The sequence below is a fragment of the Bos indicus genome, chromosome 16 (genome assembly GCF_029378745.1).
Source record: "Bos indicus isolate NIAB-ARS_2022 breed Sahiwal x Tharparkar chromosome 16, NIAB-ARS_B.indTharparkar_mat_pri_1.0, whole genome shotgun sequence".
Taxonomy (NCBI): domain Eukaryota; kingdom Metazoa; phylum Chordata; class Mammalia; order Artiodactyla; family Bovidae; genus Bos; species Bos indicus.
In genome coordinates this window covers 81,307,735-81,335,713 of record NC_091775.1, presented here as the reverse complement: position 1 = coordinate 81,335,713, position 27,979 = coordinate 81,307,735, and the positions used below count along the sequence as shown (strand labels likewise).

General features: G+C 61.0%; 1 protein-coding gene across 1 annotated transcript; it reads right to left on the bottom strand.

Moving 5' to 3' along the window:
- Nucleotides 1-4: 4 nt before the first annotated feature.
- LMOD1 (leiomodin 1) lies at nt 5-27,439 on the bottom strand. The gene is made up of 3 exons (XM_070768813.1): nt 26,995-27,439; nt 1,243-2,691; nt 5-729 (listed from the first exon to the last, which is right to left on the bottom strand). The coding sequence occupies exons 1-3, from the start codon at nt 27,253-27,255 to the stop codon at nt 703-705; spliced, it is 1,737 nt and encodes a 578-aa protein (XP_070624914.1). The 5' UTR covers nt 27,256-27,439; the 3' UTR covers nt 5-702.
- Nucleotides 27,440-27,979: the final 540 nt, after the last annotated feature.

Below are 27,979 nucleotides of genomic sequence, written 5' to 3'. Positions count from 1 at the left end.
CCACTCACAGCTGAAGGCTCGTATATATTATAAAATCTCACGGAGGACAGATCACAGCTATCTGAACAGCAGCAGGTGAGTGTGAGGGAACGTCTGCTTTGGCATCCAGTCTTCAGGTACAGCGGCTGTCTGTCCTCTCCCCCTGCCGCAGCCCACCCCCCACCAGGCCATGCCCCTCAAGTCCTCTGCTTAGCGGGGAGGGGTTTGGGGTATCCTCAGCGCCTCCACCCTCTCCCCTGAGCCCTTGGCCCTCCAGTCTTACACCCTTGCCCCACACAGGGAGCCACCTGCCCAGCGGGCTTGCCCCCAGGGCTCCTCAGAGGCCTGAATCCTGGCCCTGGGGGCAGTGGGCCCATGCGTCGCATGACCCCTGAGGGACCCCCCCTCCCAGCTCCTAGGCCTTGGCAGCTGGCCAGCCACTCAGGCTCCAGGGGTGTCGTCTTTTCGGTCACGTGCTAGTAGGACTCTTCTCGTCCAGAACCGCCGGCTCCAGGGATGAGACAGTGGTGGAGAGCGCCAGAGACAAGAAAAGAAGCGAGGGGAGAAGATACCCTTCGTGGAGTGGCCGCGGCCTCCAGCTCCCCCAGAGCAGGGCAGGGATGTCCAGAGCAGGGCAGCTGGCGTGGTGGGCGGGGTCCGTGCGGCCCTGGGAAGCGGGGCCTGGGCAGGTGTGGCGTGGCGGGCGGCGCCGGCAGCCCGGGCCTACTGCAGCAGCTTGGGCACCTCCACCTGTCAGGGCAGAGCAGACGGCTTAGAGGAGGGGGCCCCAGGGGGGCCTGGGATGCCTTGCCCTCCTCTCCTCCTGGGCTCTCAAACAGAGGAGCTGCAGGCAGAAGAGGCCCTTTCCCTTTTCTGTAAAAACCTGACGCCATCCGATGACTGGGGGGACTGTCGAGGTTGCACTGTGTCTCAGGAGGGACCTGGTCAGGAGGGGTGGGGTCAGCCTGGAGGAGGAGCTTTGAGAAGCCGGCTCTCCAGGGACGGACGATCTCTTGAAGACCTTTGGGGTGACCTGACCTCTAGGGCCTGACTGGTTCTAAGAGGGGATTAGAACCCCTCTAAAACAAAGGCCATGTGGGCCTGGGGAATGGGAAGACTTTAAGGAAGTGTCTGAAGGTGCTTCTCCACTTGCGGGAGAAACATGGGGGACGGGCTAGAGGAAGCTCCTGGGAGGACGGACAGATGCCCTGGAGGGAGTGCAGGTCCACCCCCCAGCCTCGCCCTGTGGCCAGGAGCGCCCACCTTCTTGAGCTGCTTGAGGTTGCTGGAGCGGATGGCCGCCAGCAGCTGGTCCCGGGAGTTCTTCTCCTGGGCGGGGAGGGCCTTGTCGCCCATCTTCCGCTGGGTGGCCGGGGACAGCGAGTTCCTCAGGTTCTCCATGATGAGTGGGGGCGCCAGGGGCGGCGGCGGTGGAGGGGGCACGGCCGGGGCACCCCCTTTGCCCGGCGAGTTCTTGGGAGCAGCCTTGGGGGGTGGCTGCAGGGAGGGCCTGGGGGAGCCCCGGGCGGGGGGCCGGGCCTGGGGCACCTCCAGCAGCGCCTTCCCCGCCTGGGCCTCCTGCGCCTGCGCCTCCTGCGCCTGCCGCTGCTCCTGCAGCCGCTTCTGCCGCTGCCGGTCCATGTTGCGGCTGAGCAGGTTGGTGACGGTCATGCGGGGCCCAGCCAGCTCGAAGTGGTAGCCCAGCTTGAGCAGCGTGGTGTTCTCCTTGAGCAGCTTGGCCATCTCCATCTCGGTCTTGCCGCCGCAGATGTGACGCTGGTTGTGGAAGCGGAGCTCAGTCAGGGAGCTGTTCTGCAGCAGGGCCCGGAAGATGGCCAGGATGCCCTTGCTGGTGATGTGGTTGGAGTCCAGGTTCAGGCTGGTGATGGTCTTGTTGGCCTTGAGCATGATGGCGATGGCGAAGGCCACATGGTCGTCCGCCCGCGTGTTGGCCAGGGCAAAGACCTTGACGGCCGTGTTGAACTCCAGCGCTTCGGCGAAGCGCACCAGGATCTCCGTGGTGATGCAATCCGAGTTGTTCACGTTCACCTCAGTCACCTCCGGGTCGTTGCTCTTCACCCTCTCCAGGGGCTCATCGAAGATGCTGGGGGTCGCCTCCTCCTCGGCCTTGGCGGGCCCGTCGGCAGGCTTCGCAGGGGCACCAGGGGTGGGTTTCTCTGGCACTGGGGTCTTGCTGTCTTCTCGGGGGGCCTTTGCCTCGTGGGGCTCCTCCTTCCTGGCCTTCTCGTCCTCTGGCCTGGCGGCCCTGTCCCTGCGTCCCCCCTTCGACTCCTGGGCCTCCGCCCGGGTGTCCTCGCCCGTCCGCGGCCCCTTGGCCTTCTCGGGCGCTGCCGTCTTGCTCGCCGCCTCGGGCTGCTCGCCCTTCTTGCCCTTGTCTCTGCTCACATTCCTCTGCTTCTCCTCGTCCTTCCGGGGGGCGGCCGGCCCCTCCTTCCCGGCCTCCTTCTTGTCCACCACGGCCCTGACCCGGCCCTTCTCCAGGCCCCTGACGAGCTTCTCCTCCTTGGGCCTCTCTGCACTCCTGCCGTCAGCTTCGTCCTTGTCCCTCGAGATGCTTTTCTTCATGCTACCCTTCTTGGGCTCCTTCCCCAGGTCTGAGTCCCGTCTGGGGCCCAGGGGCTTCTTGCCAGCATCTCTGCCCTTGTCTTCTCCCTTTTTCGCATCTGTCTTGGTCTCCACTTGCTTGCCCTCCTAAGAATGCAGAAAAGAAAAATAAACATGAGGAGCTGGCTGCAGAGAGAGAGGAAGGCGCCCAGGGACAGTGTGGGGACCTCCGGACGGTCTCCGCTGACAGCCCCTTGTGGGGCTGGGGTCGCGTGCGGAGCCCCCCGCTGACATCGGACTCAAAACCCCGCCTTGTGAGGTCCCGGAGGGAGCCCTGGAGGCTGCAGCCCTCACCCCCAGACCTCAGGCCCAGAGCCACCCTCTCTGTCTCGGGCAGCTGGGACGGGGGACCTGCTCGGCCTTGCTGCAACCTGAGGCAAAGGGGAACGTCCCCAAGGCTGCTGCTATGTTTCCTTGAGATTTTACTCTTTTGTCCATCTTTGGATTTTTTTGCATGACACTTGATTTTTTTACAGTATTCATTCACGCATCAGTTGTCTTGATCTCTGGGTTCATGGGCATCCATGTTTCCTGTGCTCTGGGCAGGAGCCCCGGGGCCTTGCCTGGCTCCAAGGAGGTCAAGTGAGTCTCAGATCCTGGGGTTTTACAGCCAAGACTTTTCCAAAGGAAAAAATGATTGGAGAGAGCAACAAAGGCCCGATCGTGCTTTATTTTCTCAGTTAGGGATATTTACAGATCCTGCCTACCATCCTCATTTCGCAGAAATAGGAACCCAACAACAAAGAAGTGTGTATTTTCGAGCACATCTCTCCCTTTTGAGTCAAGGCATGGTCGCCACGCCTCCTATCTCAGCCCTGGAAGGCGCTCTGCCCAGTCGCCCAGCTCGGGAGCCGAGAGAGGGGAGGGGAGGGGGCTCTGCGCCCCACAGTCCCCACGAGCCCCAGCAGCGTGGCAGCCGGGCCTGGGGTCAGAGGAGGGAAGGGGCGCGTTCCCAGACATGGTTCCCAGGCCGTGGTTTTGTTTGTTTGTTTTCCATTTGCGACACACATTTTATTGTTTAGAAATTTCCTTCAGAGCTATCATGAAGCACCTTCATCAGGAGACGCCTGTAAGAATCCAGAGTGGAGAACAGGGACAGCCAGTCCGTCCACAGGGCACAGGGGGGCAGCCCACCCAGGTACAGCCCCGCACCCCTCATGCTGACCCAGAAAACGCCACAGGTGTGGATTCTAAGTGACCTCAGATGACAAACGACCTAGCTGGCAGTGCCCAAGGAAACAGAATCCACAGAAAATCAAATCTGTTATGACCAGCATTCCTACCTGAAGGAAGTTAACCTCCTGACTCAGCTGACCTTACGAAGGGAAAGTGAAGTCGCTCAGTCGTGTCCGACTCTTTGCAACCCCATGGACTGTAGCCCACCAGGCTCCTCCATCCGTGGGATTTTCCAGGCAAGAGTACTGGAGTGGGTTGCCATTTCCTTCTCCAGGTGACCTTATTAAGTTTTTATTTACTATTTTAAAAGCAAACCAAGTGCATATGACATCTTTAAAAAAAAATTGTATAGACATTGTGAAGTTTTCAGGGGTTGGTTATTTATAACCTGAAGACTGTGGTCTGACGGTAACAATATGGGATGTTCCTTTATATCACATATATATGGCTTTTTGAGAAGCCCACATTATTTCCCTTCTTTTCCCAGTAAGGACTTTGCTAAGGACCACTGCTGTCTGTGAGGAGCCTGGGATCCACCGGGTCCTGCTGAGATGGGCGGCGTGGGGGGCCACTGTGCTGAGCTGGAGGCAGGGGCGTGAAGTCAGCACCTTATTCTGAGAGCCATGGGAGCAGCTGAGTTGCCTAGGATGAATTATTAGGCTTACTGTTTGAGTGTGATGGACTCCAGAGCAGCTGGCACCCTGGATGCCCCGTGCCCTTAGCAGGGGGACGATGGCCTGACTGCTGGGACACGTGCTGTCTCTAGGAGCCGCTGGGGGGCTGGAAGCCCACCACCGCATTCTGAGCCTCCCCACCCCGCCACGCCCCCAGAGGGGAACTGCTCGGTCCCGTGGAAACAGTGTGTTCTGGGCCGCGAGTACAGCCCTCAGGGGACTGGCCCGGGGTGTATTTAGAAGCCGGCATCCTTGGCTCCTCTGTGCGGCACGGGGCCTGGTGAGCCAGGGCCTTGGAATGCACACTCCCTCCTCCTGCCCCGCAGGCCTGGGTCACCGCACAGCCCGGAGGCCCCCCCTCCACCCACTCACTCTTGGGCTCGCGGAACCAGGTGACCCTTTAGAGCAGCTTCAGCCTGGGCAGGACGGGTGTGACCGTGCCTTGATTCAAAAGGGGGAGAGAAGCTTGCAAATACAAGGTGGGCGAGGGGCCTGCTGTGTGGGGGGTGTCTGCAGTCACCCTTTTAGGATGCTCAGACCACCCACCTACAGCCTGGCCAGGTAGCTCCTTGGCCCCCCGGCCCCCCAGGTTCAGAGTGGCTCCATCACGGATGCTGTCCACTCGAAGACCTAGGCTGAGGCTGGGCCTGGGGCCCTTGGCCCCAGACGGAGGTGAGGCCCCCAGATGGGCAGCCCCGCTGCCCGCTGCCCCCAGAGTTCCCACAGTGCTCACGGGCCTCACCTAGGGAGGGGGACCTGGGGATCCAGAGAGATAGCTTGGCTGGCTTCACCCCGTGTTTAGGAGAACCCAGGCTGCAGCCTGTCTCACTAGCGGCCCCCAAGTTGATGTAACCTCCGACCTTCCCCAGGGGTTGTGGGGCAAAGCCCCCCATCCCCGCTGCCAGCAGGGGTGAGCCTGCCTCCTGGTGCCCACGCCCGCCCCCAGCAGGTCCGTGTTCTGACTCCCCCTGCCTTTGTCCTCACGGGCTCCCCCACACCTCCTGGACTGGGTCCTGCTGCGTGTCTGCTCCAGAGGGGCTGCACCAGCCCTTTAAAAAGAACCTAATGAAAACCAGGCGGTGGCGGGGGCTGCGGGGGTTACTGATTAATCATCGTTTCCTCCACACAGTCAGGAATGATGGGGCTGGGGCTGAGGACGCAGATGCTGCCTTAAAAGGAGAAGTGGCCCGCGCCCTGCAGGGCTGGTTTCTGGGCAGCAGCTCCTCCCCGCTTATCGGAGGAGAAGCCAGCCCAGAGCTGGGGGTGCATCCTGCTGTGCTTCTGCCCCGGGCCTCTCCACTGGGAGGGTGGGGTGGGGGGACAGGACCTCCATGGGCAAAGGTCTGCAGGCCTCTGCACGAGGCTAGGCAGTGATGCTTTCGGGTCGAGGGAAGCCACGGGGGTGATTTGGGACTTCCTCCTGGAGACAGGAGAGTGGAAAGGATGACCTCGGAAAAACTCTGAGGCCCTGTGAAGCGTGGCAGAGGCCTGCAGTGGGTCAGGGTCAGGGTCAGAAGCAGCTCTGGCTCCCGAGTCCCTCAGGCCCTTGGTCTGCACCTTCGCTTGGCCAGGACCCGGCGACAGGTCTCCGGCAGGCGGGACGCAGTGTCTGTGACCCTCGGGCCCCAGCTGCCCTGTCTCCTGGAGTCTTGTCTGATTGGACAGGGAGCCTTTCCCACTTGCACTGCCAAAGTAGGAGACAGAGGGAGCCTGTCTGTCAGGAGGTCCCTAGAGGTGAGAACCCTGGGGGCAGAGGCCAAGCCCTCCTCTGCCCATGGCCACCCTCGCTCAGGCCTGGCCACCCACACGTGCCCTGCAAGCCCAGGTCCTCTCTGTCCTTCCTGTGACCTGTCCCCTGAGGAGGAGTGGTCCCAGCCCGAGACACCTACAGGAGACGTCTGCAGGCCCCCAGAGGGAGGAGAGCCTGGGGAACATCTCCAAAGCGAGTGGGAGTGCAGGGGTGCAGGACCAGCTCTGCTCGCTCAGGAGGGGCACGGCCGCGAGGCTGACCACTGCCCTTCCCTCCCAGCAGGACCCGGAGACGCTGCCCAGACGCTCTGTGTCCCCAGGGCCGTGGGGGCCTGAGGGTCTGTGTCAGGGGCAGGGACTCGACTGCCAGCTCTCTGTCCCCAGCCTTCACCGAAGTCCTGGGGGCGCTGACAGCCTCGGGGTAGGGCAGGGCGCCTTAGATGTCAGCCTTTCTTCTCCCGGGCTGCTTCTGGCTCCACCGCCCTGGGAGAGCACCCGGGGGCCTTCCTGCTCCGAGCTCAACCCCCCTAGCTCTCCCTCCTGTCCTGTTCCCGCCCTCCCCACCAGCCCCTCGGGGTCTCACAGCTGGGCTCATGTCCGCCCCACCCCATTCTCCTGTGAGGCTCTGGCCCCTGAGGACCCCGATGTCAGTCCCTGCAGCCGTCAGGGTCGTCTGTCTACTCGGGAGGGCAGGACGGGGGCGATGGGGGGAGCTGGCCACAGGCTGGGGGCCCTGTTGGTCCCTGGGAGGGCAGCTCCCTTGGAGGGCTGATGTGACCACAGGAAGGGGGAGCGCAGGGCCGGGACTTATGGGGACCTGGGGTGCTCACTCCCTCCAGCCCCCTTGCTTTCCAGGCACGGGAGCCTGGGCTCGCCCGAAGTTCAGTTCCGAGGGAGTCCGCTGCCTTGGGGGAAGCTCTTCCGGGTGCTCCTGGGGTTGGGGGTTGGGGGGGTGGAGGTGCCCATGTCCCTGGGGGTCTGTGGGCAGGAGCCTCAGGGGAGGCCGAGGCCAGCTCGTTGGACCGAACTGTGGCTCTGCCACAGCTGAGCTTCCTGGAGAAAGCCGCAGGCCCGGGGGCTGTGGAAAAAACTCTGCCTGCTGCACGGGCAGCGTTCGCTGGCTTTGCAGGAAACCCTACCGGCTTGGAGCTGGGGGACCCCAGGGAAGGCAGGCATTCTCCTTGGAAGCATAATTGGGGCGCTCAGGGCTTGTACACATGCTCAGCTCCAGCCCGTAACTGGCGGCTGGTTGGCCCCCGCAAGCGGGGCAGGGAGTGGGGTTTCCATGGTTGGCTGGGCTCTGGGCCCCGCACTGTGGGTCATGGAGCCTTCCCTCACTGTCTGAGGCCCGGGATGCCCCACGTTCCCAGCTCCTGGCACGAGGCCGCACCGGGTCAGGGCCTGTCAGGAGGGCGGCTGGGGGCATCGTCCCCTAGCAGTCCACATGGACCCAGGGGAGGGCTTGGGCCCAGCCTGCCGCCCGTGGGTGGACAGGCCATGTGCTGGCTCCACCCGCGGGCCTGCCCTGGAATGCGCGTCCCTCGGGCACAGAGGAGAGCCTCATGCCAGGGCATCCTGGAGCCTGGCGGGCTCTGAGCCCAGGGACTGCGGGCAAGGGGCTCAGAGGGGCTGCCCTGGAGGGGCTGGGCTTAGCAGGGCCACCTGGGGACTGCCCGGCCAGGATGGGGGGGACCCCCAGCGTCCTGCCAGTGAGGACCTTGGCAGCATTCCCAGCTTCGGTCACGTGTGGAGGGCATTGTCACCCCCCCCACACACACACCCTGCTCTCCGAACCCTCAGCCAGGGAACCTCTGACACCCGCTGTCCAGACGGTGGCTGCCCCCGCCCCAGCGCGGCTCCGTGAGGCTGTCTTTGTCACCAGTTCACACAAGATGAAGCTGAAGCCCAAGACCACACAGTCCCCCGTGGAGGCCAGGCCTCCAGCCCTGGGCTCTGAACCTCTTCCCCTCCACCCAGCATCCTGCTTCCCGAACTCTGCACTGAGGCCTTGACACCAGCCGTCCGTCCAGCTACTCCTGAGCACTCTGTCCAGCTGTCTGTCCAGGCAGGCAGAGTGAGCTGAGCTTCAGGCTCAGCAGGAGGACACTCGGGAGCCTCACCTGGGATGGCCTCCCTGAGGGTCTCGGGCTGCACTATCCCCATGGGCCGCACTGTCCCCATGAGCCTGTGTCTGCCCGAACGACCGTCGCATCACCATAGAGCCTCAGAGATAAACACAGAGCGCTTGCCACTTTTGAACAGAGTGTGCACAGGGTGAGCAGGCTCCGGGGGTTAGTGCTAACATTTTCCAGGTTCTGCGGATGGCGTGTTGGAGGAGGGGAGCAAGGGGAGCTGGCAGTCAAGCTCAGATCTCCTGCCTCTTCGCCACCCTTCCTGGAGTGGCCAAAGCACAGGACGTACCCGGGCTCCCAAGATTGGGACACATGGAGGGTCAGCCCTGGGGTGTGGGGATGGCAGGGCGGGAGTCCCCCAAGGAGCCGAGGGGTGGGGGACACGCGGGGGGCAGTCACATCCCTGGTCCCCCTGGATTTCTCATCTAGACTGGGGGTGGTGCCCACAGCCTATGCTAGACTGGAGATTGCCCGCGGCTTCTGCTAGACTGGGGAGGTGCCCACGGCCTCATCTAGACTGGGTGGGGGGCCCACGGCCTCGTCTAGACTGGGTGGGGGGCCCACGGCCTCGTCTAGACTGGGGAGGTGCCCACAGCCTCTGCTAAACTAGGGGGGTTGCCCACGGCCTCTGCTAAACTAGGGGGGTGCCCATGGCCTCTGTTAGACTAGGGGGGCCCACAGTCTCTGGTAGACTGGGGAGGTGCCCACAGCCTCGTCTAGACTGGGGGGGTGCCCAGGCCTCTGCTAAGGTAGGTTGGCAAGAGGGGGACGCAGCCTGGTGGGAACGAAGGTCGGAAGCCATCGGGCTTCTTGTTCAGCTGCTGCAGGAGTGGGTCTGTGCCCCCATCTCCGCCTCCTGTGTTAGTTTCCCACACGGCGGGCGCTGAGACAGAAACGCCCAGGGCTTGTGTGCGTAAGGAGGGCCGCACGGGATGACCGGGGCTGGGTGGTCAGTCCTGAGGACCCTGACCCGCCACTCCTGCAGCCCAGAACCACTGAGGCCATGGGTCTGACGTGTGGGCAGAGTGAGGCAGGCTGCTGGGCGAGGACACAGGGGGCCCGCAGTCCTGTGGAAAGACAGACAGCTAGGGGGCCGCTGTGCTCCTCATGGCCTCCCCCAAGCAGGCCCAGCCCAGCAGAAGCCCAGAGGCCCTGGGTTGGCTAGGCCCCAGTCTCCAGGACGTTCAGAGCCGGGGGAAGGTGGGAGCTGGGAGGCAGATGGGCCAGCAGCTCAGAGCTGCCGCCAGGACGGCCATGAAGGAGCCTGTGAACAGGAGCCACCCCAGGCGCAGTGGGAGGCCAGAGGCCGGGCCCTGACAGCCACCTTACTCCATCTGACATTTCATGCTCAGCCTTTACCGCTTTGTCCGAAAGGCAGAGCAGTGGGGAGAGACCAAGCGTGCCCTTCCAAACGAGACCCGTGAACCTCAGGACCGGACCCCTAGGCCAGGCGCCCACCGGCTGGCTCCCCGCTGCTTTCCCGGGAGCTCCCCTCTGGGCTGGAGCCGCCTTCCACTGACAGTTCTCACCCCATCACTGCCAAGGAAGGTTTGTGGGCAAGAGTGAGGCGGGTCACCTGCCTGACCGGGACTCTCCAGGAGCCTGAGCTCAGCTGGAAGGGGCGTCGCTGGACCCAAGCCAGGTCCTGCCTCGACTGCCTAACCCCCGACCCCTCAGCCCCCTCGTGCACCTCTGGTCCAGGCTCCTGTTGCCGTCACCAGGGTCGCTGCAGACGCTCCCAGGGCCTGCCCTCCCCAGGTCCCACTTCCCACTACAGCCTCGGGCCTCTCTGGGCACGGACCTTCCAGCCCCCCATCGGCCCCTATGGGAGAAACCGTGACCCCCGCCTGCCCACCTGCCACCGCCATGGAGAGCACCGCCATGGGCCTCTGCAGAGCTGCTCCCACTGCTCGGAAGGCTCCTGCTCCTCTTTGCTGATAAACTCTCACCCCAGCCTTAACCGTGAGGGGTCTCAGTACAGCCCTTGAGTTCCGCCAGGTTTATCCGGTGTGTTTTAGGAGCTGGCCGTCTAACATTTTTCCAAACAAACAGATAAGGTCTGAATTACTTTTATGATCAGGAAAAAAAACAAAAGTTGTTTCACACACAAAATAAATTGCCTTTAAATATTTCCGTTTCCGAGACTTCCCCGGTGGCCCAGTGGTTGAGGCTCTGCTTTCCCGATGCAGGGGACCTGGGTGTGATCCCTGACTGGGGAACTAGAACCCACTAGCCAAAACGAAGACCCAGTGCTGTCAAATAAATATTTCAGTTTCATAGAAAAAGAAAAAAGCAAAAGCCGAGATACCTTAGGCCAGGGGCGGGGGGTGGGCGGGGACAAAGGTGGCCGGTGACCCCATCACGCAGCCTGGCCGCACTGTGCCGGGACCCTCCATGAAGCCCGACCCTTGCCTGGCCCAGCTCCAGTGATTAAGAAGTCAGTGATAAATATCGGGCCTCCCAGAAGGGCTGGAGGGGTGTGGGCACCGCCTCCTAGGCCAGTGCAAACAGTTCATTTTTACTTCCCCGGATGGTGGGAGGCTGTGGACCTGGGCCCCAGGGCACCGTCTACAACATTTAGCCTGCGGCCAGGCTAGCTCTGCATCCACTTTGCCCTGTGAGTGGAGGGACGGAGAGCAGCTTCTGGAAAAGGGGGCGGCCCGGCCCTCACACAGAGCACCTCAGCGGACTCTACCCCTTGGCTGCCCAGTGTCCTCAGGGCCAGCACTCCATGAGAGAGACAGGAACTGCCAACCAGGGCAGGGAGACCTGCCCGGGGCAACTTTGGGGCCTGACCCCTGCCAGGAGCTCCGAGAGCCTCACAAAGAAGGGAGGGCCCGTCTGGTGTCACCGGGCGCTTCCCTGCAGAGGAGGGGGCTCCGGTCGGTGGGGGCCATGGCTGTGCTGGGCCGGCCCCAGGCAGGACGCCCCCCAGGACGGTTCGGAGCCCCCTCCTGGGCAGAAGCAAGGGTCTGGCCACGGCTCCTTGACCCTGAAGGCCCGGCCTGGTGTTTCTGCGGTCCTCAGGGACCTGAGTCTCTGGCCAACTGGTCTGGTGACTCATGGCAAGAAGCTTGTAGCAAACCCTTTTTTGGAGAAACCGGGGAAGCGCTTGTAGAAACAAACAAGTGGCTTTGCCCTCTGCCCCGCGGGCCCTGCGGGCCCACGTCCACCCCCGGCAGGCTGAATCCGAGAGTCCGGAACTCACTGGCGAGGGCCACTTAGTTTTCCAGTCTGTTTGTTTAGTTGTGGCACACGGGAGCCTCGCTGTTCGTCATGCAGGGGATGGGACTGGAGCCTCCCAGGGAACCCCTGCAGAGGCTTGGCTGGGACAGGAGGCAGGCGAGGACGCTCCTGTGGGACGGTCCGACGGGGCACAGCACGCCTTGGGGTTTACACCTGGAGAGGCTGAGCCCGGAACTGCACCCTGAGGCCAGGTCACTGCAGACCCCAGACTGCACGCGTGGGCCTCACAGGACAGGCGACGGAAAGGCGCATGTTTACACGGGAGGGGCCAGTCAGCCTGTGTGCCAGGGAGACAGTTCTGCACGACGTGACCTGGGCTAAGGCTGAGCAGTGCCCACGAGGAGGCGAATTCTACGCCCACTCAGCATAGCAGACAAGTTTTGGTCAAGTGGGGACTGGTCTCAGGACTTCCATCTCAGTTGGCTGGAGAGGTGGTGATGCTTTAAACCATCTGGAGGAGGATGGAGTAGGGGGGCTGGGGGGCGTGGGGGTGGGGTGGGGGATGGGGGACGTGGGGGTGGGGTGGGGGCTGGGGGACGTGGGGGTGGGGTGGGGGCTGGGGAACATGAAATGATGGCTTCCTGGTCCAGGACGACCCAGTGTGACCTGTAAGCCAGATGGCTCGGGAGAGAGGCCTGGGCTTGAGAGGCAGATCTGGGGGTGGCAAATGTGGGAGCAAGAGTGAAGCCACAAGGATAAGGGGCGACTGGAGGAGGGCCAGGAAGAGGGCGGGCATTCGAGGGCAGGCCACCTTGTCTCCTGAAGTCAACCTGTGTCCTCTGAGGTCAGCAAAGCCGCTGAGGAGAGCTTCTCCCCAGCTAGGATGGCTGCGGGAAAAGTCAGCTCATGCTGCAGCACTCTGGAAGGCCGCTGGCAGTCCCCGAATCGCCCTTTGACCCAGCAAGCCCAGCCCTAGGTGACACACAGCCTCAGTCCACGCAGACCCGTCGCACAAAGCACACGCAGACGCTCACCACCAGCGCCGCTCACAGAGGCCAGAGCACACGCAGACGCTCACCACCGGCGCCGCTCACAGAGGCCAGAGCACACGCAGACGCTCACCACCGGCGCCGCTCACAGAGGCCAGAGCACACGCAGACGCTCACCACCGGCGCCGCTCACAGAGGCCAGAAGCAGAGACAGCACAGACATCCTTCCGCTGCTGATGGACAAACTCAGTGCGCTGTCCGCACACAAGCCGGTACCGTTCAGCCATGAGACTAATAAAGTGCTGTATCCAACGCAGGTGAGCCCTGAAAGCTCGGTAAGGAGAAGGGGCCAGCCCCCGAGACCACCCGTGCTGTGCGTCTCCGTTACAGGGACCGTCAGGACTGGCAGAGCCATGGAGACAGGGAGGGTCGCCGGGATCTGGGGGCAGGAAGCTGGGGAGGAGCTGCGGTGGGTGCGGGCTTTATTCTGGGGCTGACGAAAATATCCTGGAATTAGGGAATGGAGTCGGTAGCACAGCTTAGTGAATTAGTTTAAAAAACCCCCGAATTGCACACTTAAAAGGCTGAATTTTATGGTATATGAATTATCACAATAAAAATTTAACGATAATTAGAAGAGGTCTTCCTCTTAATCACAGAAACAATGATAGAAAGGTTATACTGAACAAAATCTTATTTTACACACTGTGTTTATCTCCTCTTGCTTTCATTTCTAAAGGATAAAGACTAGACAAAGAACTGAATATATAAAATGAGCCTATGTGCCTGGGACCGTTTTTGAAAATACTATATTAGACCAGCCCATGACCCACTCCAATATTCTTGCCTGGGAAATCCCACAGCACGGGGTCGCAGAAGAGTCGGACACGGCTTTGTGACTAAACGGCAACAAATCCAGTGCACACATAATGGGGGTCACACCCTTGACCTTCGATGGTCTAGTAGCCACGTTGAAAAAAGTAAAGAAAACAAGCGAAGTGAACTTGAATAATGTGTGTGCTGAAGTGTCAGTGTCCCTGAATTAGAAGGGGCAGTCACTAACCTTACAGATCGATGTTTCTGAGCATCGACTGAACAACCTTGAATCAATCCTATCCTGCCATTTCCCAGCATCCCGAGAACACGCACCAGTGGGCACACACATGTGCACACCCGGCCCACGGCAGATTCGTCTCTGTGAAGATATGCCCGAGGGACACACACAGGGAGGGGTGATCACAAGGTTTTCTAATAAATCCTGTGTTTTAAAAGCATCAATAAAAATGAATGTTTTAAACCCATCCCAAAATTATTTCTACCTGTGATCACTATAAAATTCCTGATGAGATGCTTCATACTCTCTTCCCCACTGAGCCCTAGGAGTTTGATGACTGTCGCCCTCCGCCCCAGCCTGCACGGGGACCAGTCGCATGCGGAGCAGGGCCAGTCCAGAGTGATTGCACCTGCTCGGTGTGGGCGGTTTCCTCCCTCCGCTCCTCCCCATCTGTGATGAGCATCAAAGCCTAAGTAGCAAGGGCTCGTGTGACTCCTAAAGACCCTCAGTGACCCGGTGTCACGGGAGGGGCGAGTGGAGCGACCACAGCTGGGGGGCCTTAGGGGTGGGTGGGAGCTGGCGGAGCTCTGGGTCTGCGTCAGGGAGGAGCCCGCCCGGGACCCCTGAGGGCGAGGCGGCCAGGCCAGCGGGTCCAGACGCAGCCCCTGCCACGGCAGGCACACCGCCTGCACCGAGCTCGAGGGAAGGCCCTGAATGGAGGTCGAGAGGCTTCTTTCTCCTGCTGACGTGAAGTCAGGAGGAAACACTGGAGATGCTCCCTCGTCGCAGCTGGTTGACCTCCTTGGCCCCGGCTCCTGTGTCTGACAAGCAGGCTAAACCCTGCCTATCCTGTCTACACTGCAAGACTGATGCGAGGGAACTCAGGTGGTGTGTGGGGAAGCCCGTGGGAGACGGCTGGGGCTGGTAGGCGGCGTCCCAGGACGTCGCAGAGCTTGCCTGCGGCTGCGGGGCCGAGACCCCGTCCTCTGCTCCTCTGGGGTGGGAACTGGTGCCTGGGCTTTGGGGCCTTGGGGGGCCCTTGGGTTCTCAGAAGTAGGAGGGTGTCCAGGGTGTCCCGTTTGACATCTTCCCACACTTGCAGTTTCCCAGGCTGGAACCTTGTCCTCTCTGTCAGTAGGAACAACTTTCTGCTCCCACTGCCGAGAGAAGCCCGCTCGCCCGCCCCGTCACGCTACAGAGGCAACCCGGTCCCAGGGTGGGCGGCTGCCCCTTCACACTGCAGAGACGACCCGGTCCCGGGGTGAGCAGCTGCCGCCCAGCAGGACCTCAAGCCTCTACCAACAGCTCTGGGGAGCCGCTCGTCTCCCATCCTGGGGCGAGCATCAGCCCCAGAGTCTCCCGCGTCCAGACTGTTTTTCCTCTCCTTCCCGAGTCTGTCTCGCCCATCTGTCCACGGGGCTCAGCTGGGAACAGTGTGTGAACAGCTCTGTTTATCCTGGGGTTTGGCTCCGTGTCTCCAGGGACGGATGCCAAAGGCCAAGGGAAGGAGCCTGTGTCCAGGATCCACTTGGGGACTGGGAAAGTGCGTTTATTGGAAACCATGGAAATGTCCAAATATAGGCAAATGGCTCAGCCCAGCTGGACAATGGAGGGTAATGGCCCTGAAAGTGATGTTCAGGAAGGACTTTTAGTGATGTGGGAAAGTGACGACTATCAAGTGATAAGCAAAGAGTAATAATAATAAGCAGGAGACCACATGTGTGAGTGTGTGTGTTTGTGCATGAAGTGACCTCAGCGACAAAAGAAAACGTGTGCGCACACCTGCCCCCGAGACGTGACCACAGCTGCCTCGCTGAGCTAACGGGGCAGGAGTCACGGGTTGTTTCCTCTCTTTCCCCTGTGTTTTGATATCGTCTATATGGCACCCACGCCAGTGCTCGTGCCTGGAGAATCCCAGGGACAGGGGAGCCTGGTTGGCTGCCGTCTGTGGGGTCGCACAGAGTCGGACACAACTGAGCGACTTCACTTTCACTTTTCACTTTCATGCATTGAGAAGGAAATGGCAACCCACTCCCCAGTTCTCGTGCCTGGAAAATACCATGGACGGGGGAGCCTGGTGGGCTGCCATCTCTGGGGTCGCACAGGGTCGGACACGACTGAAGCGACTTAGCAGCAGCAGCATAATAAGCCTTATGACACCACAATTATAAATTAATCTTGTGAAGAAATGACACAGATGAACTTCCTTAGGAAACAGAAACAGACTCACAGGGTCAGGAAAGGAGCCTGAGGGATCTGGGGGGGGATGGTGGGAGGGCTACTCAGGGAGGGATCTGGGGGAGGATGGTGGGAGGGCTACTCAGGGAGGGATCTGGGGGAGGATGGTGGGAGGGCTACTCAGGGAGTTTGGGGCGGACAGGTGCACACTGCCGTGTTTAATGTGAATAACCAACCAGCACGGTTCCCCACGCACAGCACACAGGGAGCTCTGCTTGATGTTTTGCGGCAACCTGGTTGAGAGGGGAGTTTGGGGGAGAATGCATACGTGCACACGCATGGCTGAGTCCCTTTGCTGTCCACCTGAACCTATCACAACATTGTGAATCAGCTATAACCCAATGCAAAATAAAAAGTTTAAAATAAATTATTCTTTGAAGAAGCAGCACCTCCAGTGACAGGGTAGGGAGTAAAACACAAAGCCTCCGCCTCCCCCAACTCGCAGGAACCCCGGCCGCTGGACACTGGTGTCTTCGGCATTTGGGTCACTAGTGGACGCTGTCCTGGTGGCTCAGCAATAGTGCGCATGATCTCCAAATAGTGCACAGGGGCAGGGCGCGGAAGGAGGAGTCCCCTGCCGTTGGAGTAGGGGAGATGATCCATCTTGGGGACATTTGGTACAAGCAAAACAGCTCACCCCTTCTGGGGCAGAGATCAAAGGTCAAGGCAAATGGTCCGCCCACATCCGTGGGGACTGCAGGAGAATGCCCTGAGGCGTCCAGCGTACATAGGGAATTAGTTTCTTCCCTCTGTGTTTAGAACGGGACCAGCTATTTAGCATCTCTGGGAGAACTGAGGAAATAGTCGTGAGGTTAATTCTCTGCAGGGCTTGGTCCTCCTGCAGAGCCCTGGAGGGAAATCTGATCCTCGTCTCTAAGGGCCTGCTCCCTGCTCGCTCCAGCCTCACCGTCTGGCTTCAGGAGGCACGGCGTGCCTGCCTGGGTCAGAACCGGCATGTCCGGACCCCAGCCTCTCCGTGGGCAGGCCTGCAAGGCCATGACAAGGCCGCGCTGGGCTCTAGGGGTGGCCTGCCTGGAGCCGCTTCTCTGCAGGAGCCGCCTCCTGCTCCGGGTGTAGAGGCGAAACGCCAGGTCCTGCAGACAGTTCAGGACGAGCCGGTGACGGGTGCCGACGGCCCAGCCGGCTGAACGTGGAGCTGGTCGCTAATCCCCTCTTCAGTGTGTCTCAGGGGCCCCGAGATCAGAGGAGAACTCGGTGGGTCTGGCTAAATATGCAGCCTGTGACCTCGGGTCCCTGGGGCGGGGGAGGGCGGGGCGGTAAGAGACAATCAGAGAAGGAGAGAATGGAAGTTAAAACTGAGTCGCTGAGGCTCACTCTGTCCGGAACAAACCGAGGGGGACACAGGGCTGGGCCTCTCCGGGTGCGGGGGCCCAAGGGGGTAAACTCGTGGATGACTCCACAGATTGTTACAGGAACTGGAAAAAAGGGATCACGCCAAGTCTCTCTCCATTTGAGGCTTTGGACACAAAGTCATGTTTTCCAATAATCTCCAAAAAGCACAGATGAATTGATAACTTCTGCAAGTCCCGTCAAGCAGGAAGAGAAGGGCACTCACTCATTCCTCCTCTGTCCCCTCAGCCTTCGGCTGTGTGTGGGTGTGTGTGGAGCCGGCCCTGCACACAGAGGAGTGGGGAGGGATGGGGGGTGGAGAGCGGGGTGGATGACGGGGCCGGGAGGCCAGGGCATCAGGGTTCTGTTGCCAGGAGAACTGGGGGCACAGCAGAGAGTGAGGCAACCCCCTGTTCAGCAGAGCACAGAGGCGGAGGGGACACAGGCTCCAGGGCGCTGATGATTAATTTATTCTTGGACCAGTTGAACTTGAGACACTTGAAGAGTCCAGGAGGCAAGTGAACCATCTGGACTCAGAATGGAGATCTGGGCTAGTGGGCGGGCAGGCCGGGTGGAGGGCAAGGCCCTGCGCACAACGCAGTCTGGACCCCAGGGAAGGTGGGCGGGAGCAGCTGGAGAGGAAAGGAAGCCAGAGGGCTGGTCTGAGCATCGAGGGGCGAGGCGGAGTCGGGGGGCAGAGGAAGCACACGGACCAGACCCGCCGAGCCAACGTGCCCAGGAGGGTGCCCAGGGGGTGGGGAGCGCATCCTAGGTCCTGTGGGGGTGGCGGGCAGGAAGAGAGCAGAGACAGAAACACAGAGAGAGACAGAGAGAGAAGCAGGCCTGGAGAGAAGACAGCCGTGTGGGGCGCAGGGTGTTGGAGGACCCGGCAGCTGGCCCGTCTTTCCCGGGTGAGACGGGAGGCGGGGCCCTTACGCCCTCAGAAGCCGACGGGTCTGGAGGAAGCAGAAGAGGAACGTGAGGCTATTCTCACCCGAAGGCTTCCAGTTGCTCGGAACCCCGGGGTCTGGGGGGTGTGGAGCGCTGGGGTGAGGCTGACTCTGTAAGAAGCGAGGGAGTACAGAGGGGGCTCAGGGCCTGGCTGAGGCCACGCTCCACCCACAGTGGCCCTGACACACCCTGACACAGCCGCCGTGTGGTTCTCTCCAGGTCTGAGACGCAGCTGGGCAGGCGGGCCAGAGGGTGAGTCTCATCCAGGCGGGTGACGGAAGGCAGGGACCAAGAGTGAGAAGCGAGGTCGACGCTGAGAATGACTAAGACGGAAGCTACACAGGGAAGGAGGTGAAGCTGAAGGGTCTGAACGCGGAGGCGGGTCTGGCTGCCTTGGATGAAGAGGCCTCCTTCTCCGAGAGAGTCCAGGGGTGGAGAGACTGACCCCCGGGGCCTCAGTGCAGCTCCAGGTCTGAGCAGAGGGCCTGGCCTGCGATGAGGCAGGTGGTGCCCCAGGATGCAAAGGCATCCGGCTGCCCTCAAAGATGGGCTCCCGGGGAAGTGACAGCCAGGGCCATCGCGTGACTAAATGCCTGCCGTCCACAGATCACTGGGTGAGAACCTCTGCAAGCTTTTCTGCCCCATCCTCAGAGACTCCAGGCTAAGTAGGATCACCTCCATTCAGCAGTAAAGAGATGGAAACTCCATTACGCATTCTGTGTTCCAGCAATTCCACTTGTAGGCTTGTCTCCAACAGAAATGAAATCATAGGGGCACTCAAAAACACGCAAAAGTGTTCATAAGAGCATGGTCTGTAACACCACCCAAGTGGAGACAAGCCATGCGCCCGTCAACTGCTCAATGACAAGTAAATCATGGTAAACTCTTACAAGGAGATACGGCAGTGACGGTGAAAATCAAACAAAGCTGCATGGCTGTCTCACAAATGTGAAGATGGATGACAGGACACACTCTACAGTTTAAAATATGATTCTAAGCGGGCAAAATCCTCGGGGCAGGGAGGAGGGCTGGGGTGGGGGTGCTGTCACACTGGCTCTCGCTCACTTTGTGAGAATCGGGGAAATCTGTATTCATGTTTTGTACACTTCTGTATGTATTTTATATTTCAATACAAACATGCTAGAAAAAACTCCATTCTTGTCCAGAAGACATAGACAAGATGCTGAAGAATAAAAGGAAGAAAGAAAGTGAAGCTGTCTAAGGCTCGGAGCTCCCTCGAGGCTGCGTACTAGTGACCGTCCGGCAGGGAGGGAGCCTGGGGCCTGGCCCACCCCCCTGGCCACCACTGGGCATGGTGGCCTGGAGACAGGGATCAGTGCCCTGGAGGCGATGGACTGCTGGGCCTGGGGGCAGCTCTGGCAGCTGGTGCTGCTGGCACTCACAGGCCGGATTTCCCCTTGGGGGCGTTTCGTGTCTTCCTGGCATACAGGAACCACTGAGCACTTCTCTCGGGGCCTCTGACCACAGCCTCCCAGCTCCTGCCCACCAGTCGCCCCTGGTCGGCAACCCCATGCCCCCCAGAGCAGCACAGGCACCCGGCCACACATGAGAGGCCGAGCTCCCTGCCGCTCCCCACACTCGCCACGCTGTGCCCCCTCAGTGTGGGAGGCGACCCCCCACCCCACAGTACGTATGTGCCTGAGGGTCTCCCCCACTACCGACTCTCCTCATAGCACAGAACACGCTGTAACAGCCCATCTTTTAAACAAACACTCCTGGCATCCATGTTGACCCCTGACTGGTGCCCATTTCTTCACTTCCTGTCGGAAGGAAGCTTCTCAGGTCCTGTCTGCAGGCCTCCCCGCTCCCCTGCATCCTCCTCAAGTCCACTCTTTATTTTATTTTATTTTATTTTATTTTTTAAGATTTTTTTGGATGTGGACCATTTTTAAAGTGTTTATTGAACTTGTGTCAATACTGCTTCGGTTGTTTACGCTCTGTTTTTTTGACCCAGAGCCATGTGTGATCTGGCTCCCTGACCAGGAATGGAGTTGACACCCCTCTGCATTAGATGGCGAAGTCATAACCCCGGACCCCAGGGAAGCCCCCAGTCGTGCCCGCGCACGCATCTTGTCCGGGTGCTGGTGGCTCCCGTCTTGCCAGTGATCACAGCGCCTCTTGTTCTCCTCTTACTGCGTCTCTCAGCTGGAACGGAAGCAGCGGGTACGCCCGCCCCAAGCCCGTGAGCCCGTTTCCCTCCCCAGGCTCCTTCAGGGCCCCTCTTCCTCCTCGAGCACCCGAAACGTTGGTGAGTCAGAGTCCCTGCTGGAGGGACAGGGTCCTTGGCCCACATTTGCTCCCTCAGTGCCTCTTCCAGGCTCAGGAGTCTCGGCATCACCTCCCCTTTCGGGCTCCCAGACTCCGACTCGGAGTTGCACCTGCCGACCCAGCACTCCCTGTGGGGTCTGCTGAACTCATCAAGCACCCTTCACCTCAAACCCCAGCTCACGTCAATAAACAGCACCAGATGTACCCCTGGGTCAGACCGGACTGGGCCCCCCACTCCTCTCTGGACCCCAAAAGTTCAGTCAGGGCTGGCTGTGCTACCTGAAGAGCATTTCCCGTATCTAAGCACTTCTCCCCAAACCATCCTTGAGCTCTTGCCAGACCCTTCAGCTCCAATCTTGTCCTCCTGCAGACAATGCAGCTGGCAGAATGATGGATGCTTCCAAAAACTGAGATCAGATCACATCTCTCCCCTGCTCAAAACCCTCCAACACCATCCCACCCACCGGGAGCTCCCCAGGCTGACCTGTGATGCCCTGTGTCACCTGACCCTCCAGCATCATCTGAACCTCCTGCCTCATCTGACCCTCCAGAATTGCCTGAACCTCCTGCATTGCCTGAACTTCCTGCCTCACCTGACCCTCCTTCATCGCATGAACCTTCAGTATTACCTGAACCTCCTGCCTTGTCTGAACCTCCTGCCTCACCTGAACTTCCTGCCTCACCTGAACCTCCTCCATCACCTGACCCTCCTCCATCACCTCAACGTCCTGCATCACCGGATCCTCCTTCATCACCTGAACCTCAAGCATCACCTGAACCTCCTGCCTTGCCTGAACCTCCTGCCTCACCTGAACCTCTTGCATCACCTGAATCTCCTCCATCACCTGACCCTCCAGCATCACCTGAACCTCCTGCATCACCTGAACCTCCTGCATTGCCTGAACCTCCTCCATCACCTGAACCTCCTCCATCACCTGACCTTCCTCCATCAACTCAATGTCCTGCATCACCTGATCCTCCTGCATTGCCTGAACCTCCTGCATTGCCTGAACCTCCTGCATCACCTCAACCTCCTGCCTCACCTGAACCTCCAGCATCACCTGAACCTCCTGCATTGCCTGACCCTCCAGCATCACCTGAACCTCCTGCATTGCCTGACCCTCCAGCATTGCCTGAACCTCCTATACCTCCTGAGCCCCTCCCCACCTCACCTGAACCCAGCCTACTCCCAGTCTCATCCATGCCCTGGCCCAGGGCTCCCCTACTCCAGTCACAGGCCTGGCTGGCCTCTGACGGCTGTCCCTGCTCCCGCTGCAGGCCTTGCGTTTGCCCTATCCTCTGGATAGCCTGTGGCTGACCCTTCAGTCCACCCCTTGCCTGCTTGCTTGTCACCTCTGGGCAATGTCTCCCTGGTGCCTGGTTGGAATCTCCCCCACCAAGAAGGTCGGTCCTACACGCTTTCCTAAAACTAGGTCATTCTTTACAACAAACAGATGTTACCTGTGCTGTGTGAAGATGCTGTGAATGGTCTGTACAAGCACTGTCCATCTCAGCCACTAGAACATGAGCTCAGGACCACAGCCCCTCCGTCTTCCTCACTACTGTGTCCCAGGATTTAGAAAGTGCCTGCTAGGAACTCACGTGGTTGCTGGAGAGTTAATGATGTGGTGGAATCTGCCTGCCCCCTTAGAAACACAAACACGGTCCGTGAACCCTGCCTATAGGGACTGGAGAGAGGGTGGCGCCCCCAGCCCCAGCTCCAGATCCCCAGCCCCCAGCCTGCCGCGTGCCTCTGTGACTGGTGATGGGCATGACTTCTGTCTCGTGGGTGAGCATCCCGGGCTCAGAGAGCAAAGGGCAGGTCTGAGCCCCAGTCCAGCTGCCTCTGGAGATCCTGCCCTGACGTCCAGCTTGCCACCCTCTGTGCTGGGATGGTCCTCCTTTCAGGGCAGGAGGGGTCCTGCTGGCCCCGCGTGGGACGTGGAAGACAGGCTGAGGATGTGACAGGCGGAGGGCCGAGGACCCCCCTGGGGGTGGGGGTGGGAGAGGGGCGGAGGGTGTGGGCAGGAGGGTGTCCAATTCCTAGTTGTTTGTGAACAGCGTCCTGACAACCAGGGGGTCTTTTCTGCAGGGATCCCAGAGACAAGGAGGGGTCACAGTCAAAACCTCCTCCAGCTCCCCCGCCCCACTCGCATCCAGCCCTGGGACTCGGCCCTTGAGCATGAAATAATTAGGCAGAGGCTCAAGGAACCAGGCCATGGGGTGGGGGGGGGCAGGAAGTGATGAAACACTCTCCTCCCACTGGCCTCCCGGACACCGACCCTCAGCCCCTCGCTGCCCCCAGCAGGGCATTGTGTGACCTCATGAGAGATTGAGAAAAAGTTGATCTGGCGCAAACCCAGGCTTGAAATCTGCAGGATTGGGGGGGAGGGGAAGTCTCTGTGCCATGTCCAGCGCCCATCACAGTCCCTCCAAGGTCACGGTCCCCTCCAAGGTCATCTGACAGGTAACGCTGTTGACTCAAGGAGCCACACTGATGGTCCAGGAAGTTCTGAGCACTGAGTATGAGCTCCCTTCCTAAGGGGAGCAGCTGAGTTCTCCAGCTGGTCAGGGGCCGCAGCAGAGTCACGCCCAGACCCCTCGGGCTCCAGACACCAGCGGCGCCCCCCACCCCAGTCAGCCCTGGGGGCACAGACTCCGAATCCAGACCCTTTCTTCCTTCACCAGCTACACCAGAAGCGATCTAGTAAACAAGCTCAGAATGATCTGGAAAGACTACTCCTGCTCATCCAACTTGGCAGGCGTCGAGCAGTAACTACCCCCCCGCCACCCCCTCCACTGAGCTATGCTTTGTTGCTCCCCCGGCTGCTGTGAGCGCAGTGGCCTGGACCCCGTCTTCCGAGCACCCTGGGCCCAGCTGAGCTGTGGTCTGACACAAATGTTCCGGCCTCCTGGGTGGGGGGCAGACGGTGAGTGTGGGCTCTGTTCCCACCCTGGGGACCCTGAGTCCCCCACCTGCCCGATGCTGGTAGCAACCTCCTGCTGGCCAGTGGGACACTCATCCCACCCTGCCCATCTGCGCCCCCAGCACTGCTGGGCTTCTCCAGCGTCAGATCTCCGTGGTCCTGCCCCCTCCCCTCTATCCCCTGGACCAAGCTGAACCCCTGCTGGGGAGGAGCAGCCCCCAGGAGCAGTCGAAGGCTGTGAGCAAGCTTCACTTGCTCAAAATTCACTAAACTGAATATTCTACATAGACGGAAGAAACTACATAACACATGAGTGAGAACAGTGATTAAAACAAACTCACCCGGATCCCACCACCTAGTTTAAGAAATGGTCAGTGGCTCTTTCTCAGCCCGGACGGGTGGAGGCAGCTCTCGGTCCAGGGTGGGACCTGGACCTGCCTGGTGCCCGCCTCCTATCCCCTCTCCTCCCCTCTGCCTGGCCTCCAGGCTATTTTGGTTGTGTACCCATCGGGGTTAATCTCCTTAAGCAAGGAGCCGTGCCACCCAGGGCTCTCGGCAAAGGGCAGCCTAAGGGCTGGGGCCGCCCTGCTCCTCCACATCCCCCAGCGGGGGTACTGCGGACACTGAGGGGGACTGAGTCTGGAGCTGGGGGTTGTGGGGGCAGCGACCGAGTGAGTGTGGAGGCGTGGGCGCAGTGGCTCACGGGGGGCCTCCGGTCGGTTCTGGAGTTTACCCCAAGGGGGAACCCACCGAGGCCTCCTCCAGGCCAGCTGAGCTGCCCGCTCCTGGCTGAGCGCAGGTGCTAATCCCGGCCCTGCCACGTGGGGGTGCGAAGGGGCAGGTGGGAGGTCCCCGCCCCCTCGGGAAGGAAAGAGAGCACGCAGCTGACCGGTGGGATCCGGTTCCCGAAACCTGAGCTGGGACTAGGGTTTCACTGAACTCTTGGCTGCACACCTGCCGGCCATCTCCTACCTGGGCAGGAGGACAGGGGCGGCACCCCCCCACACCCCGGCTTTAGGGGAGGGAGGGGCCTGCTGACCCCTGCTCTCCAGACAGAGCTAGCCTGTCCTTCAGACCCACAGGAGCTGCATGAGACGGCAGACTCAGAAACAGCGTGGCAGGAGGGCAGCATGGGCTGGGATCAGGTGGGCACGCCTGGGATTGGATCGCTCAGATCAGACAGGGGCCGGACCCTGCGGGGGGCGGGGGAAATCAGGGAAGACTCCCTGGAGGCTGTGGCGCCTGAGACCCAAGGACAGATGAGAGCTGACCCAGAGGAAGCAGGCGGTGCGGGAGAAGCAGAGCAAGGTCTCTGCCACAGCCTAGACCCCCCCCACCCGACAGCCAGTGTACAGAACTTGGGGGCCCTGTCCAGGGCCCTGTCTCAGGAAGAGCCAGAGCTTAGGATGCAGGCTGGGCCCGCCTTCCACTCTTGGTTTCTGTCTATTAAAAAAAAAACGGCCACCATTTTACTACAGAAAATCTCAAGCACACCCACAGAAGCAGAGAGGCGAACACGACGGCGCCCCGCAGTCTCCCAGCAGCTCCGGCACGCGCACCTGTCCTCCAGTGGACACTCTGCCCAGTCCCCTTGCCACAGTCCTTGAAACAAGTTCCCTTACCCCAGCAGGCTTTCTCCCGTAGGTATTTCGTATTCCCATCTAGAAGACAAGCATCCTTTCACAAGCACACCCACAGCCTCAACACTGTCATCAGGTCAGTCGCAGTCGGAGCCTTACTCTCTCCTCCAGAGGCACCCCAGCCCTGCCCCGCCCGCCGGTCGCCGGTCCCCTGACCCTCCAGCTGGCTCCCCAGCTCCCGGGCCCCTTGACCCGGCGAGCTGACCAGGTCAGAGCGCCGGTTACCGCGTGTCCACGGCCCCCCAGCTCGCTAAGTGCTCTGCGTGCCTCAGTCCCTCTGGCTTCACACTGGCCCAGGAGTTGGACCAGCTGGTCACACTGGCCCCCATGGCGGGGACGAGGAGACCAAGGCAGGTCTCAGCGAGGGACACTGGTCCTCAGACTGGGTATTTCAAAGCCACGTTCATACCAGGCTCCTGTTTGGCTAAGTGTGCTGACCAAGCCATGCCCCAGGTTCCTGCCCATGTTCCCACCCCCAAGTGACACAGGGGACTCTGCCCACCTCCAGGAGCCTAGCCTGGAGAAGGCGCTGGGGGCCTGAGGGCCTCTTCCCAAGGTAAACAGCCCAGGGGCACCTCCCCGACCAGGCACCACCGTGTCCCCCAACTCGGGCTCTGCCCGTGAGACGAGTGTCCACCTGGTGCCCACGGCCGGCCAGGATGGGCAGCTCCCGCCGGAGGAACTTCCAGGTGCATGGGAGCCCTTCCCGGCTCTGCGGCCTGAACGCCTTGCTTCGGATCAGGACTGTTTTGTGCAGCCGGAGACCTTTGCAGCCGTGGGCTCAGAGCTCAGGGCCTGGGACTGAGGGGCCCAGCGGGGCCTGGACAGCAGCACCAGTGCCAGGGGCACTCACTCCCCTCCCGTGGGTCCCGACAGCCCCTCGAGGCACAGCCCCTGCAGCATGTCCCACCCCGCCGCCTTTCCCTTCGGGGTTTTAGCATTTACCCAGCACCACAGAGCTGGGCCTGGACCTTGCCCCAAGATAATAAGCTCCTGGCTCCCCTTAGGCTCCCCGACTTTTAAAACTGAAGTATAATTGACCTAAGATGCTATTGCTCTGCTAGTTCCTGGTGCCCAGCATACGATTTGATATTTCTGCATAACACAGAACAGCTCCCGCCCTCCCAGTATCTTGGCAAATTTTTGAGCCCAGGCCGGGGAGCAGGGCAGAGATGGGGCCCCAGCTCCCCACCCTCAGGGGGCCACACATGCCCTCCATGGGCTCTGTGGCTGCTGTCCCAGCTGGGCGGGCCCCTCAGCGGAGGGCGCACAAAGAGGTGGCCGGGGGTCGCTGAGCAGGGTCTCCCACCAGACACTCCTGACCCGGACAAAGTCACCCTCCGGCGAGGCCAGGCTATTTCGTCCCAGGAAAGCCCCCCTGTGATCACAGGCAGAGACCCAGGAGAACAGAACGCCACTCTGCGGAAGCCGGCCCAAAGCGGCGGACACGGCCAGCAGCAACCCCTGCCCTCTTCTGTCCCCTCCCGGCCGCTGAACACCCAGAGGCTGGGAAACAGTTCATCCTGCAGCCAAGCGGCCCAACCCCCAAAAGAGGGGCTGCCCCCTCCAGAGGCCCCTCCAGAAAGCACACACCCCACACCCCTGGGACGGAGACGGAAGCCGTGGGTGGAGGCGCAGAGCCCACCCTGGGACGCCCAGCTGACCTGTCGCCTCACATGGTCCACAGGCCGCGAGGCAGCCGGGGCTGGAAAGTGAGCCTTGCTCCACTAAGAGGGGCTGGCAGGAGACTGTCCAGGGTGGGAGGAACGGGAGGAAACAGCCAGGTGTGCGGAGCCAGGAGGAGGCAACTGACAGAGCCCACCCAAGGGTGCCACCGCCCCCTGGCAGCCAGCAGCCTCGCGTGATGCGTGGGTGCTGGTGCCCAGGCACACCTGGCCTCTGCTCCAGGAGACGGCGAAGAGGGGTGCAGGCGGTGACAGTGCTCTGCCAACAGGGAGTCTGCTTCCCAGGAAAGCGCGCCCCCACCGCCGCATCGCGCCCCCTCCCCCGCCCACCCCACCCCCTTCCCACTCACATCCACGGACGCTTCCCTCTGGATGAGCTTCTTGGTCTCCTTTTCACAGAAGCTGAGCATGGCCTCCCGGTTGTACGCGCCCGTGGACGGCTTCTCAGTCTGGTTCCTCTGACGCAGCCCCACGGGGACGCTCCCGTCGGGGTCCACCACGTCCAGCTCCTTCTCCAGCTCCTCCATCTCCTCGGGGGACAGGGTGGACAGCAGGCTGTCAATGTCAGGGTCTTCGCTCACCTGCCGGCGATACTTGGCTACCTTGGACATCTTGGAGAGGTGGGCTGCGGCTCTTGTGGGGCGGCAGGGGTCCGGGTGGGCTGGGACAGGTTGCGTGCTGGCTTGGATGCAGCAGACCCCCGGTGGTCCAGGCCGCGCTCCCCCCGCCCGGCCCACACAGGTGCCCAAGTGTGATCTGGGAGCTGCAGCAGGGAGCCTAGGGCTAGTGGACCTGGGCTGGTCCCGCCAGCGGCCAATAAGGCCCCACGACGGCCCGGCCCCGGGAGGAGCAGCCAATCCCCAGGCGGGGGCGGGCCGCCCCTCCGTCAGAGCTGTTTGAAACTTGAGGACATTCCAGGGAATCTTGGAGCGCTGTGTGACCAAATTTAGTACAGAGCATTTAGCCTTTTAAAGACAAGGGGGCCACGCAATGAGAAAAAGATACAAAAATGTGGAGGCTGGCAGGAGCAGAAGAGAGCCACAGAGAGCCAGGAGAGCAGGCAGGACCCGGGCTCCCCGAGCAGCTGGCCAGGCCTGCCCTGTTCGAGGCACACGTGGCGCCCCGCCAGGGTGGACGGCGCTGTGGTCAGCGTGTGGTCCACAGCCTCCTTTCTACTGTATTTGGTAATGTGCTGGGGACTCCCCAGCTCTGCAGCCCCGGGAAAGGGACGCGATTCCAGAAACTCCGAGCCACCCCGCCCACCCAGTCTCCTCTGCCCAGGAGCCTGTGGGCCCGGCATCAGAGGCTCCAGGCTGCCCCAGCCACTTCCTGAGA